Here is a 14,599-nt window from a genome sequence, read left to right on the forward strand (position 1 = left end):
CAAAACGGTACTGAATCACAGGTAGGGATAAAACAGACCTCTTGCTCTGTGCGCATACACTTGTATAAACAAAAAGACAGTCCGATATTTACTTAGGTGTCACTAAACACTCTTCCCACAACAAAAAGTGGTATCAATTATCACAAAATTTTATTAAGATTCTAAATTTCATAAAACAATCATAAAAATGATCATCGTACATAAAACATATACATTATGCTTAAAACCACACAAGTAGAAATACCATAAGTACGGCAAGTTTTCAGATGTTCTATAAGGATCTTACATTGTGTGTACAACTCACACTCTGATTCCTATGTCACACTACTAATGGCCTATTTCCTATTGGTATAATACAAACAACCCTAACTGAAAATAAAGTAGTCCATGGACATCTCCACCTATTCCCGTCTGGCTCTTGTCTTGATGACCTGTATGTTTTCCAAGGTTGGTCAGTACAATGCCAACCAGTCAAGACCTTCAATGCTAAGCCGTCCAGTATGTATTGTGCCAACCAATAGTCAATCATATAAGTGATGTTTTATTACTGTTATCAAATTAGAGGTGGTCTCAGGAGGAGCCATCAGAAATATAGTATCCAATCTGAAGCTTAAACCGTATAGAATGTGTATATAGTCAATTCTCTTAACCAATCCCCTCACCCCAAAGGTTTTTGTAACAAAGACTGTAGTGTGACGTCAGTTATGATGAAAGTTTGCTTTAAAACACGTTGTTTCGTATGAGTGCTCTTGAGAGCAGCAATCTTTTTGCTTGTATGATGTCCCTGTTTTATTCTATGTTATTAAGCTGGGTTTGCCTTTCACTTTGTCTACTTCTGTTTTTTACTTCAGGTTTTCTGGTTCTTAATCTGTGTTTTCCAGGCCATCATGACACACCCCTTTCTGTGTAGGAATGCAGCAAAACGTTTGTGTGCGTCTGCTGCAGTGACGAAGTTCCGCAAAAATGATGTTCCCCCCTTCACTGTGGGAGTGGAACAAAAGATGTGTTTTCAGATCCTGCCCTGCAGCTGAAAGGATTGTGTGAGTTCCTCCTTCATGATGAAATATGGCCAAAATTAGGTCTATGCCCACTTCTTTGTGGGAATTCTACAAAATTTGTGTGTGCATCCTTTACCTGTGGGAGTGTGGCAAATATACTCTGTATGTCCCTTCCATGCAAGAGTGCTGCAACTATTGCATGTTTCTCTCCTTCCCTTTTTGGGATGACAAAATTAGGATTTTCTCTCCTATCCCTGTGGAAGTACTACAGAAATTATGCAAGCACCCATTTCTATGTGGGAGCACCCATTCTCCTTCTGTGATGAAATGCAGAAGACATTAGGTGTGTGTCACTTACCCGTGGTGGTACACCCTGTGGGAGCACAACGAAAAGTGTGTGTGCACCCACTTTCTGGTAGAAGCATAAAAAATATAGTGTATTTTCCCCCTTCCCTCTGAGGGTGCTGCAGAAATTGTACATGCACCCTCTTGCCTGGAGGAGTGAGGACAAATTAAGTTGTTCTCCCCATCCCTATTGGAGTATGGAACAAATTGTGTCTACACTCCTTTCTACATGGGAGTGCAGCAAGAAGTGTGTGTGTGTCTCCTTCGTTGCTGAAGAGCAAAACAACATGTATATGTTGCTGCTTCCTTGTAGGATTGCTGAATTATTTGATGTTGTTTGCCCCCATCCTGGCGGAAGTGTGGCAGATATTAGGTGTGCACATGCTTCCCTGCGAGACTGCTACAAATATTGTATGCGGACCACGTTCCCTGTCTGACTCTGAAAGAAATAAGGGTTGTACCCTGTCCCTGTGATAGTGCTGCAAAAGTTGTGTTTGGTCCCCCCTCCCTGTAGTGGGCAGACACATTAAGGTATACTCTCCGTTCTTTGTGAGAGCACTGAAAGAATTGTGTGTGCACCCCTTTGCATGTGGGAGTGCAGCAACACATTTGCGTTCTTATGTTCAGAAAGAATAAGGTTGGTGCCGCTTAACTGCAGGAGTGTGACAGAAAATGTGTCTGTGCCCATTCCCTCTTTGAGTATATCAACAATTGCATGTGAACCCCTTCCCTGCAGAAGGGCGGAAACAATTCCTTTTAAGCCACCTTCCCTGTCCAAGTGTAGAAAACTTGAATGTGTGCCCCCTTCTCTGGGGTCATGTGGCACAGATTGTGTGAGTGTCCCCTTTCCTGTGAGAATGTGGCAAAGATTGTTTGCATGCCCCTTCTCTGCATAAGTGTGGCAAAAGTTGCATAAGCACCCCTTCACCTATGGAGTGAGGAGAAATCTTTATGTGCTCATTCATCGCTCCAGTTGTGCTTCAATGATAAGGTGTGTGAGCAACTCAGTCAGATCACCAGGTAGCGTGGTATATTAATGCAGGGACATTTCTTATGTACCCATATGCTACACTCAGAACAAAGACAGTCAAAATGTAGCATGCGTGTTACTTTACACTCTCTAGGGCATAAACAACATTCTTATCAACCTTGACACACTACAGTGACCTTCAATCACCATCTCCACCACCATAGTATAATTTCATCTTCCGACACTTAGCTACTAGTATTCATAACAACAATAGCCACTACCCTCAGTCCATTGCCCTGCAGCTTTCCACTAGAACAGTGGTAGTCATCTGAATTCTCTATGATGGGTTGCTGGCTTTGAGGCTTTTGTTGCTATGCTTGTAAAGCGAGGGGACCTTCCCATATTTTGCTAAGCCACAGACTAATTTTGATGAATGTTAATGGTTCCACATGAGGTACAGAGAGACATCTCCTGTTATCTGAGAAAATTGCTCACAGGGCTCGGAAAATAAATCCTTATTAGCTGTGGGGCTACTTAGAATGTTGATGGCAAAACACACAAGATCTGATGATCCCACAAACCAATCAGAGTTCCAATATTTACTGATTCTACAACCTATCCTACACAAGGTAGTGCTATTGAATTAAGACCTACTCCTTCGACTGCTTCTTATTAAAGTGTTGTGGAGAATGTATACCAGCATAACTGAAAGGTTCTACAGGGTAGCCCGAGAAGCCTTCTTATTGATGAGGTATCTCCTTTGTGGCGGATAATAAGAACAGTGTCCTTGCATGATTCATTGATAACAAGAACAACCACACAGAAAGACTAGCTCTAAATGTTGTAAGGAGGAAGTGTCTCCCAGGCCCCCCTTCATTCCTAACAATGCACATGATATACTCATTATATGGCTGACAGCATACCTGTGGCCAAGGTGTGGGGTTACCATTGAATGACCCATAACTGTGCACGACCTATGCGCCATGAGACTCCATTTTGTGTTAACTACCAACTCCATTTTCTAGTAGGCCGCATGCAAATGCTGAAGGCAGGCCTGCACCTCTCACCTTCATCCATTGCGCACAGCCAGTATGCCAACCCCCCACCTCCTCCCCTCTGCTGTCGCCGCGGCTGTCTTGTTCTCACAGAAGCTTGGGCGCAAAGTGTAACGCAATAAACTCTGTATATCTCTTCTTCCTTTTACATCACTGGCCTGTGTGTGACCGGGCTGAAGCCTGGTCCTGGAAAAAATCATCCATCTCCACAAACCTGCCTCTGCACTAGCAGACCCCGTCTAAAGAAATATACACCACAAGCCCCCTAACACCGCTCCTCTTTTAAGTACCAGTTGCATGCCCCTCGCCTGTGTGCCACTCTAGCTCACCCCCTTTCACTAATCCCATGTTGCCATGTATTCTTCCTTGTACTAACAAAGAGTAAAACACACAATAGATCCAAAGAGATATTGATTAATGTACTTTTGAAATACTGGGCCTCATTACGACCCAGGCGCTAATGGGTTAACGGCGCCGTAAAAGGCTGCGGCGCCGTTAACCTATTAGCGCCTAATTACGAGGTCCCTTTGCGGGACCCGACCTTAACGGCTGGTTTTACCAGCCGTTAAAGTAGGGACCCGCGAAGGGACTTTGGTGCTAAGTACGGTGCCGCAATTTGCGGCACCGTACTTAGCGCCTTCCCCATTCCCATTGAGCCCTATGGGGCAAAAATTGGAATGGGGAAGGGCCATGGAGGAAGGGGGAATTACCGCCCGCCAACCTTGCAATGGGGTGGTAATTCCCCCTTTCTCCATGGCGGAGTCGGTAACTGGTCTTCCGCCAGGGTCGTAATGAGGCCCACTGTGTTAGATAAGACACCTGGACCTATGTATCTTTACTTTTTATTATCCAGGTTAAAAGTCTAATGATACATATTGCATGTTGAGATTTATGAATAATGTTAAGATATATTTGTCCAAAAGGGCAAATGTTAGATAGTCTAAATCACAGTAACGTCGACATCGCCTGACCCTGCACCCCTCCCAGATGAGCCCAGCTGACCCACGCGCTCCAAGAAGTTACAATCTGAAGTCGACCAATCCTGAAGCATCAACCCTATATGTAGCATACTGACCAGTCCCTTTCGTCCAATGAACATTATCAATTGTACCCCCTATAGCACACTTCATAGGTGACGTGTTTTTGTAATACAATGTGTATCTTTCGTTGTTTGGGCAGAGCGCTCTCGGAGTAGCATAGTCCTCTGCGTGCCCCGTTTTGAACTTTATATAAAGTCTTTTCTTTTACCTCACTTGCACTTAGTCCTGGTCTCATTCCCTACTGGGGTGTGTCCATTAGTGTCTCCTATTTTGGTTATTTCATTATAATTGTTGGGAATACCAGCTTTCAATGTCCAAAGGAAATAAAGTCTCCTACAAAACTGGATTCATGTATACTTTCCTGGAATATCGCTAGGCTATCAAATAATCCATCCAATGAGGTTTGGTGCTGATTTCTGAGAGATAATCATTTTATCTGCCTCCGGGAAACCCGGGAGCACCAGATAAAACATTTTCAGCATTACAGCATTACACTCCATATTTTAGTCCCATTATAACTGGCCCATGTGGGTGGCTCAGTGGTGGGCTCTTACTCTGGTTAGATAAACAATTGAATTGGGAAATAAATATGGTAGTGACTAGCTCTTGTGATCTAGGAGAATTACACATAAGGACATGGATATGTACTAACATTCTCCAATGAAAGTTTTAATATAGACCTAAAGTTTGAACAGATGCCCCAGACAATTCATTTAATTAAGGAGCAAGTGGATAAGTGGAGACATTCTGGGATGTCTGAATCTTCTGTTTGAGCCTTTGCCCATTAAAAACCATTAATATGGTATCATGAATAGGAGGACTTGGCATGGGATATCCCAGAGTTGCAAGCCACATGCCCGAAGGGACAAGAAAAAAGTGCCATGTAAGTGGCATTTCTGTGGTCGTTACTGGGGCTTAGAACTTGCAATAGGAGTGCTATGGTGGAGTGCACAACCAAAGCCACTTTCTGTAGTGGGCAACACTTTAGTCAGATCATATTCTCATTGACCTTGTTGTGTGGAGGTTGGTCAAGGAATTTTGGGCTCTAAATCAGCAAGATAGAGCCCATGAGCCCCTGGCACTGACAATCTCTAATTTAGTAGATTGTTGTCACAATGTAGACATCTCCCATAATTGCATACCAATTGCTGCTAAAGGTCTCTCTCAATGTACCATTAAGCAGTTGCGCCTTGACGCTGAGAATATGCTACCAAGTATTTACAAGGTTGCTTTACCGTCTGTGGAGAAAGTTTTCTTGGGTCCTTTGATTACTCATAAAGAAGTCCTGACTATTTAGAAGGAAATTGTAACTAGGGTCCAATCTTTAATGACTATAATGAAGAGAAAGCCAATACTGGAAACTAATCCTTGGCACGAAGAAGTGTGTAGAGTAGTTAAATCTCACTTCTTACAGCATTTGAAAAATAAAGATGGTTATGAACCTAGTACTATTGGTTGGATTTGGGTTGATTAAAAAAAAACATTTTTGATAACAAGAAGAGGCAGTATGCCAAGGAGAAATGGGTTATGCTTCTCCACGCCACGGAAGAAAATAACAATGTGCGATTTTGGAAGTTAGTTCGAATAGGGGCTATGGAAGATGCTCTGTCCATCCCTGCCTCTATTCCCGAAATGTTCTGGTTTATTCAGTTTCAATAATTGTATAAAGCAACCAGAGGTTTTATTATGTTGAGTAAGATGAATACATGGAAGAATGGGTATCTCTGCCCCCCTCTTCAGGTTTCTCATCAGGAGGTGGTTGCAGCAAGCATGGCACAGAAATGGAACGCAGCACCCAGTCCAGATAGGATACCTGTAGATATTTTAAAAACTGAACCAACTACATGGACACTATTTTAATGTTTTTATCTATAGCTATTACATCTGTAGAAATTATTCCACTTTAGTGGATTTAAGCAGAAGTCATCATTATTAATTGAAATGGTGAGCATGTAAATCCGTTTAACTATTGCCCAATTTCGCTGTTTGATGGGGTGGGGAAAATGTTTGATAGAACCTTACCAGAAAGATGAAATCTCTGGATTACAGAGAACCATGCCATGACGCCCTTGCCTGCTGAGTATCTGTCTGGCTTGAGCACCAAGGATGAGGGTTTCAGGTTTTTCGTTTTGATTAAAAAATACGTAAAATTAAGAAAGAGTAATTAAAATGTTCTACTCATCGATCTGTAAGCCGCTTTCAATGGTGTTCCAAGGGTAAGATTGTGGGAAGTGCTAAAGACTTTAAATATCTACTCTGCACTGATTAATTCACTAAATGCATTTCATAACAATGAGGCTACTGTATGATGGAAATTGGCTGGGGTGTTGTCACATATAGTTCAGCAATTGCCAGGTGGATGCATAGGAATGATGATGTGCAACGAATTAATATAATCTATAAGCTGCTTTCAAGGCAGGCTGCACTTTATGGCTCGGTAATCTATGGCCCCTTCCTGGCTTAAGCCATATCAGAAAATGCCTTTTTGAAACAAATCTTGCAAATGCGAAAGACCACTGCAATTTTGCCCTTACATGAACAGCTTAATTTGAGATGTATTGATTGCTTAATTGCAATGAAGCCACTTCTATATTGGATACAAGTTTGGCCTTCCTCACATTTAATTATTTATAAAGAAGCATTGCAGTACCTTTTTTTGCACAGGATGCTAGCAGCATACTTCCTTGGTGTGGACATGTCCAGTAGTTAGCAAATTATATAGTCACCTCGAACTATGGGCTGATCCAGTTGCAATTGACTTTACCACCAAAAAGATGGTTAGAAAGGCCTTCCACAATAAAGAGAAGGCCAATATGGTTTGCAAGTTAGGGCATCATTTCAAGTTTGGCTGTGAGGAAACAAATGTGTGGTAATTCCATTTCTACTAATTGTTTTTTGGTGATAACAGAATTACTGCCATTATCCTGCACTGCTGAGTTATCAATTAGGAGGTAACGTGTCAGGTTTACCTCCAGCAACAAGCTAGAGGTAAATCCACCACTATCCTGCAAACACGTGTGGGTTTACTGTGTAGTAAATAACCGGCAGTAAATCAGGCAAAAATCCCCAGGCGGTCCTATTGAATTACATTTTGGGGAATTACCACCACTTGTAATCCTTTGGTAAACCCACAGGACCAACTGCCAGTAACATCGAGTCTGGCGGTAAATTGGAAGATTTATTGCCAAATTACCACCAAACTCACTATAAGGACCTCATAGGTTCGTCTTCGGACTTGAACTATTGGGAGTGTAACGCTGCTTTTGGCTAGGAGTCTTATCTTGATTGTATTAAACTTAATTTTGACCATTCCCCTTTTTTTTAATTTGGTCTAGGCATTTTACTGCTGTCAAATTGCATTAAATCATGGGATCCCTTGTGATACCATGTTTGTATTTAATGTTAAAATTAAGCAGAAACAGAAGAACAGTTTGAATTATTTTGTTAATTATAAAAAAGATTAAGATTGGCAGCTCGGTATTTGCTATTACCAAGGTTGTCCATAGGGCATGGCTGAGAAGAAAATTATATTTGAAAACTACAAGCTGATAGGCCTCCACTTTTTCCCCCCACCACCAAACTCATAATGAGGCCCATTGTTCTTTCTGAGCTGTCACGTTGTCTGTTTTGCCTGTGCTCTCATGCTTCATTGCTTTTGTGGACAGTCTAATCTCCAGCAAGTATATTAATGAAAGTACAAAACATAGTGGCAAAGAACTATGGCTAACAACCAGTGTGATTTCCTCAAAGGGCCACAGAACAGAGAATGCACATGAGCTGCCACTGGATTGGTGTGATGAAGGCACAGACCAATGTTGTGTTGTGAAGGTAGATGGCAACATTGAACAACAGTGCCTTGTTCACACATGTGGCCATGAAAATGTAAGGCTGAATTCCAGATGGTTGGCACAGGCATTTTCAGCTGCTGGTGTGGTAGTTTCTGCTGCTCCTTTTAAACGTTACACAACATTTCCCTAATTGTATGACTGGCTGAAATGAGAGCATTTCGTGGTCAGAGGAGTATTCTCTAACCAAACGTGTTTCACAAGTTAGAGAACATGTGCACATGCATTATGTTGCCTGGCTTTAGGGAACAAATGACATTGGAGCCATTGGCCACTGCCACAAGGCCCAAGGATAGCTGTTGGCTATTTAGCCACTCTGCCACTAACTGCTTCCCTTTACGCCAGATGCATATTCCTATCTGCCATCTGCTCTCAAAGGCTTGTACTGCATCCATAAAGAGATTTGTGGGTGGATGGCATGATTCTGCAATGATGACCCTTCATGCTCACCAGTGCGGCCACAAGAGGACATGGTTACCCAATATGCCGGTAAAGCCATGAAGTCAGTGCTGTAGCCGCTCATCCATATATACACTGTGAAATGGACTTTACTACCCTTCGACCTGTCTAAAATCCTTCCCACAGCAGGAACTACTGCAACACATCATTGAGGTATAGCTTCCATGCAAAGTAATTCCAGCTGGGAATTTGCCAGTCGGCATCAGCTCGCAAAAAGGTTTGTTTTCAACAGATGCATTTCGTAACCGGTCTACTGCTAGCATTATTGCCAGTTTGGCATTCTCTGTCCTTACTCATGGATGGGTATGAAGATATTTCTGGCTTGCTTAAATGACTAACTGAGACTGGGACACACATAGACAGTCTTTCCCTGCCGCTTATATGAATTAGATTGCTGCTGGCAATCCTTTGCTGCAGGCTTAGCATAGCTCCCGCTTCTGTGGTAATAATTTGGGCAGTGCCAGCATGCTGCTAATTTTTCACTGTTTCATTGGTTTTGTCGCTGAGTCTGTTGGTTCCATTCCTGCACATGATGTTGCTTAATATGACGAAGCAGGGATCATTTACCCAGATTCAACCCTGGCTCCCAAGGGGCAACATTTGCTTATACCCTGTGTAAGTGGCATGTTTCAGCACTAGACCCAGGACAAATTAACTACAAACATAAGGTATGCGCTGTAGTTCTGAAATAGCATCAGTAGTTGCCACTGGCTCTTAGTTAGAAGCAGGAGGAAAGGAAACCTGGGGCTCTTCAAAGGTAAGAAGTGCCATATCTGTCAACGGTTGCTGTGTGAGCCTGGCTGGTGCTGGCAATTAACCCCACTGACAGTTCTGGGTTTCTGACTAGGTGTCTCAGAGAGAGTGTGGACAGGATGTGTCCGTTGCAGAATATCTGTTCTCAGAACGCATGCAGGGGTATTGCTGCCATGGACTGTTTCAGGGGTTGCCTGTTCCTCCATCAATACCACTGGCTCACAGCTGCAGCTGTGGTAGGGCACAGTATCCTTGTACTTATATATTTCTTTCTTCCTTTCCTTGTGACAAGGTGGGCTCTAGCCAACACTTTGGTCATTATCATGCTGACCAGATTCATCACTACCACCATTGCCATCATACAATGAACAGGCCAAAGGGGTGTTAGGGGATGCAGTAAGCACACCTCTGGCCTCAACTGCAAGATGCTTCTAGCTATTTCCTGCCATCAAGTCTTCCCCTTTGGTCACACTGTGCTAATATGTTTGACAAAAAATTCAAGTACTCAATGGGTGTGACATGCAAACACCTTTCTTTCCCAGTATGCCCCAAATACTTCCACCTCACTCAAAGTGTGCTAGTACATTAAAAAAATTAATATAAGTGCTTGTGCCAGCTACTAAGCTCAACCAAGTCATGGGTGAGCAGATATTCAATCAAGCTTCCCCAACTCATATTCCTCCGCCGACAAGGCAGGTGATGTGTTGCATCATTTACCCAATCACCCAGCCACAAATAGCATTGGCTGATTAATCTGTAAAACACTTCAAACCATGTTGTCCCAACAGATAAAAAAGACATTTCTCATTCTTTCAAAGTCTTTTAAAATATATGACAAGAAAATCTATGTGGCAGTTATTGCACTCCACCAGGTCTTCAGTGAGTGCATGTTCAATCAAGCCACGCGCCTCAAAGGCCTGTTCCGGTCACTGAAAGAGTATCAATAAATTAAGCTAGAAATTCAAGTGCTTGTATGCGTCAGCTCCTGAATTCAACCATTGTAATTTTGATTGCAAGTTCCATCACGAAGCACACTCCAAAGACATGTACTCTTTATTCATAGTGTGCCAATAAATGTGTAAAGAACTTTTAGTGCTTGTGTCAGCCAGCTATTGATCTCAACGATGCTATGTGTTAGTCTGTGTTCAAGCAGGCCACCCCAGTGCAGATTCCACCTCTGTCAAGGCAGGTGATGCATTGGGTCTCACACCCAATCACCGTACCACTAAGACAAAGCCTGACTGTTCAGCAAAGCTTTGCAAACATGTCTGCCCCAGCATACCACAAAGACTTTCTATTTACTAAAGGTGTTTTAATACATTTGAGAAGAAATTCAAGTGCTAGTTTTATCAATGCACACTCTACCATTCATTAAAATCATACAACCTAAAGAATTGTCCCATTTGTTCAAAGTGCACTAACAATTTTGATAATAAATTCATATATTTGAGTGGGTCAGCTATTGCACTCAACCAAGTTGTGCATGAGCACAGAATCACTCAAGCAAACCCCTATGCACAGTCATCCTTAGTACAAGCAAAAGGCAGGTTGCATCACACCCAATCTCCCTGCCACTGTCTGAGTGAGCAGCAGGACCCTGCAAACATTGTATTCCCTGCACACAACAAAGAATGTTTCCCCTTCACTCAAAGTATGTTAGTACATTTCACAAGAATTTGAATTGCTTGTGTTTGTCAGCTATTACACACAAACAAGTCAAATATCAGTGCACATCATGCAAGCCTCATACCCAAATACCTTTCCCTTTGGCTCAATGTCCGCTAACACATTTGACAATAGGTTTATACATTTGCCTGTGTCATACATTGTGCTCAACCTAGTCATGCTTTAGTGTACCTTCAATGAAGCCACCACTAGGTAAATTCCTGATCTGTCCAAGCTGGTAATGTTTTTTTTTCTCACACATCCAATCACCAGGCCACTGCACGGGCAGTGGGTGCTTCAGGTCACTCATCAAGATTACAGTTTTGTGTATCTGTCTATCCTTCTATCACACTGATATTGCCCAATCACTCATGTCTTTTTTTATAGAGCCATGTACAGTGAGGCTAACAATATTGTCAAAAAGGCACTTTACAAGAGCACATACCTTAACTTACGCTGACAATACCCAGATTTATGTGGAAACAGAGGATATAGAGGAGGCCTTTGAAAAAATTGAACAGTGCATGCAGGAAATTAAAACAATGGATGGCATGCAATCAGTTACAGCTTAATGCGGCCAAAAGAGAGGAAATTCTATTGAGGGAGCAAGTTGAGGGCTGAAAAACAAAATATAACCCCACAGATTTTAGGAGAAGAAATCCAGTTTTCAAGGAAAGTAAAGAACCTCAGATGCATATGGCAGGAAAACCTAGGTAGTGAAGCCCAGGTAGGCGCCAAGGTGAAGGCTGTGTACTATTCCTTGCATATGCTCAGGAAGGTGCTCCCTTTTGTGGCAGCAGAAGATCACCCAGTGGTTGTAGGGGCGTTAACTAACTCCCATCCCGACTACTGCAACAGCCTACTGGCAGGGATCCCAGCTAAACAGATGATGAGACTTCAAAGGGCCCAGAACGCAGCAGTTAGGCTGATTGCCCATCTGGGAAAAAGAGTTCATGTGTCAGCCTCGCGTAGATCTCTCCACTGGCTGATGGTGGAAGATCGGGAAAAGTTCAAGATGGCTTGCCTTATGCATAAATGCTTTTACGATCACGCACCAAAATATTTGAGTGATAGGATCCACCACCTTGAGTCAACTAGAAATCTCAGATCGGGAGATAAAATGTTAATGACCATACCCCGGACTAAACAGATCTCAAAGGAGGATAGGAGGTTCTCTGTTTTTGGTCCAAAGTTATGAGTTATGGAACCAGCTAACACTTATTATTTGCTTATGTTCATTGCTGGAAAGCTTTAGAAAGACACTAAAAACCTTCCTATTTAAGTAAACCTAAGAGATCTATATTACAGCCGTTACTCCTTGAACACCTTGATCAACGTACAAACCATAGTAAACATCTGCGCCTGAATGCAGTTTATTCTGTCTGGTGCATGTAAAAAATACTCAAAATCAAACTCAAAATCTAAATCTTACCTTGCCATATTAAATATTCATTTGTTAATAAGTAAATTAGCCCACCTGTTTGGTTAGTTATGCTTCCATCTGGACAAGGCACACAGAGGAAGCAGCAGTTAGGACGTCCTTTAATGGTGGATTTTCTGTATCCAAGAGCACAGGTTTTACTGCAGACAGATGGAGGTATCTGAAAAGAGGATGGACAATGAAGCGTCTGTTTAATAAAATGTTATCCTCTTTGCAATCTATATTGTAAGAATATTGTGATTGCAGCCATTGTGACAGTAAATATGCAGGAAGTGAATAGTGAAATTAATTTGACTTCAACCCTCTTGTGCATAGGCAAGGTAGTTTGGTGTATTTCATTTTGGGCTGAATGAAGGCCACAAAACACATGCATGAAGCCTGTAAGGTCTTGTCAATTTTAAACCACCCGAAAGGATTCAAAGAAGAGTGCCTACTGGTTACTGATACTGTCAGTCTTTATCAGCCATGAACATTTTCAAACTCACAAGACATAATTATACTGGATTTAGTTGGAGCATGATTCCTAGGGATGTACCAAATAATTGCATCTTTGTCATAAAATCGGTTGCTTTGTGGAGTATTTTATCTAACTAGGAAACTTGTCAGGTAGGGTCGGAGCCTTGCATCATTGAGTGCCCAGGGCGGGGGAAGGGTTGCAGCAATTAGTAGAGGTTTTTCCTACCAAGGTGGCTGCGTCCCCTCTCAGGGCATGCAGAGAGCACAGCTGGGCAGATCGGGTGCCAACCCACATCAGAGGCTGACTGTCCGGGGTGTTTTTCCTTCTCGAGAGGGCCATGGCCACCACCATGGCTGGGTGAGGGATGAGTGCTCAGGCTTAGTTATGTCTGGGTGCAAATCCTGAATGGCCCAGTCTGCCTTAGGGAACACCGGCAAGCCAGGGCCCTGAATTTGCCTTGATGCTGTGTTTGGTGCTTGTCTCATTTTGCTCTGGCCCTCTGAAGCCGGTCAGTTAAGAGCCCTTGTTCTAATGCCTATTAAGGGGGTCCCGGACTGCCTTATAGAGCCCTTGTAGCTCTCCCCGGGACTCCCGTCAGACCACAGGTCCGGCCTGCCTAGGCCTCAGGGCCCAGGCTCGGTTAAGCCTCATCCTGCGCTCAGGCCTAATGGGGCCCACCTGCATTGCAGAACCATGGCCATCTTGGGACTTAGCTGGCCACCTTCTTGGGGCACCAGTCTGGGTGCAGAATGGCATCTGCCGGAAACTAATTTAGGACACATCTGGTCTAGGCATGACTCAAGCATTCTGCTACAAACCCTCCCCCCCAACCCCCCCGCCAGCCACATGGGCAGTCAGGCTTAGCCCAAGAAGATGATTGTCTGGGCCGGCTTGACCAGATGCCCGGACAGCAATGAGGTTAGTACTGATGCCGTCTTAGTGTTGGCCTTAAAGCCACTGTACTGGGTCCAGGGGCTTAAGTTGCCAGCTCCATTCCCTGGTCTCTTACCTGGCTGAGTCCTGGCACTCTCCCTCCTTATTGGCCAAGTCCATCTAGTCTGCTAGGCTGACCAGAAGGGGAGAAGAGTGCTTCCCAGCCTGCCTGCAACCCCGCTGATGCATCCAGGGTGGGTGGGATTTTCCCATGTGCCCTGTGGCGCAATAAAAATGAAAGACCCTTTTGCACTACCAATGTGGTTGTGTTTTTGAGAAAAGCTTGGCTCAGAAGATGGCTTTCAATATATCACAGCAAGGTAGCTGCTCTGCTACTTTGAAAACCATGACCCACAATGAGGCTTTCTATTGATAATTTATCACTAGGTTCCCCTCGAACATGTGGTGCACTATGGGCGAGTGAGGTGGCCCACACTGCCCACAGTTGAGCCCCAAGGTCAGTGGCTCTATGCACTGGCAAAGAGGCCGGTAAACCTAAGCCAACTGAAGCTGCTGTCATGATTCCTGCCCCTCATGTCCCCAGCCCTCCAAGATGTCAAGCTGGAGCCAGGCCACGATCACCTACATGGCCCTCAAAGGCCTCTCATCCCTCCAAAGACCCACTTGGAGTCAGACTT

At 43.5% G+C, this 14,599-nt stretch overlaps 1 protein-coding gene across 1 annotated transcript in view; it reads right to left on the reverse strand.

The window, feature by feature from the left end:
• LOC138568722 (extracellular calcium-sensing receptor-like) overlaps positions 1 to 14,599 on the reverse strand; it is an 87,677-nt gene that overhangs the window by 55,308 nt on the left and 17,770 nt on the right. The window contains exon 4 of the mRNA XM_069646505.1: positions 12,608 to 12,731. Coding sequence (XP_069502606.1) covers positions 12,608 to 12,731 — 124 coding nt within the window. The remainder of the gene's footprint in view (positions 1 to 12,607; positions 12,732 to 14,599) is intronic.

Source organism: Ambystoma mexicanum, chromosome 2q, assembly GCF_040938575.1.
Source record: "Ambystoma mexicanum isolate Mex_15411 chromosome 2q, UKY_AmexF1_1, whole genome shotgun sequence".
Lineage (NCBI taxonomy): Eukaryota > Metazoa > Chordata > Amphibia > Caudata > Ambystomatidae > Ambystoma > Ambystoma mexicanum.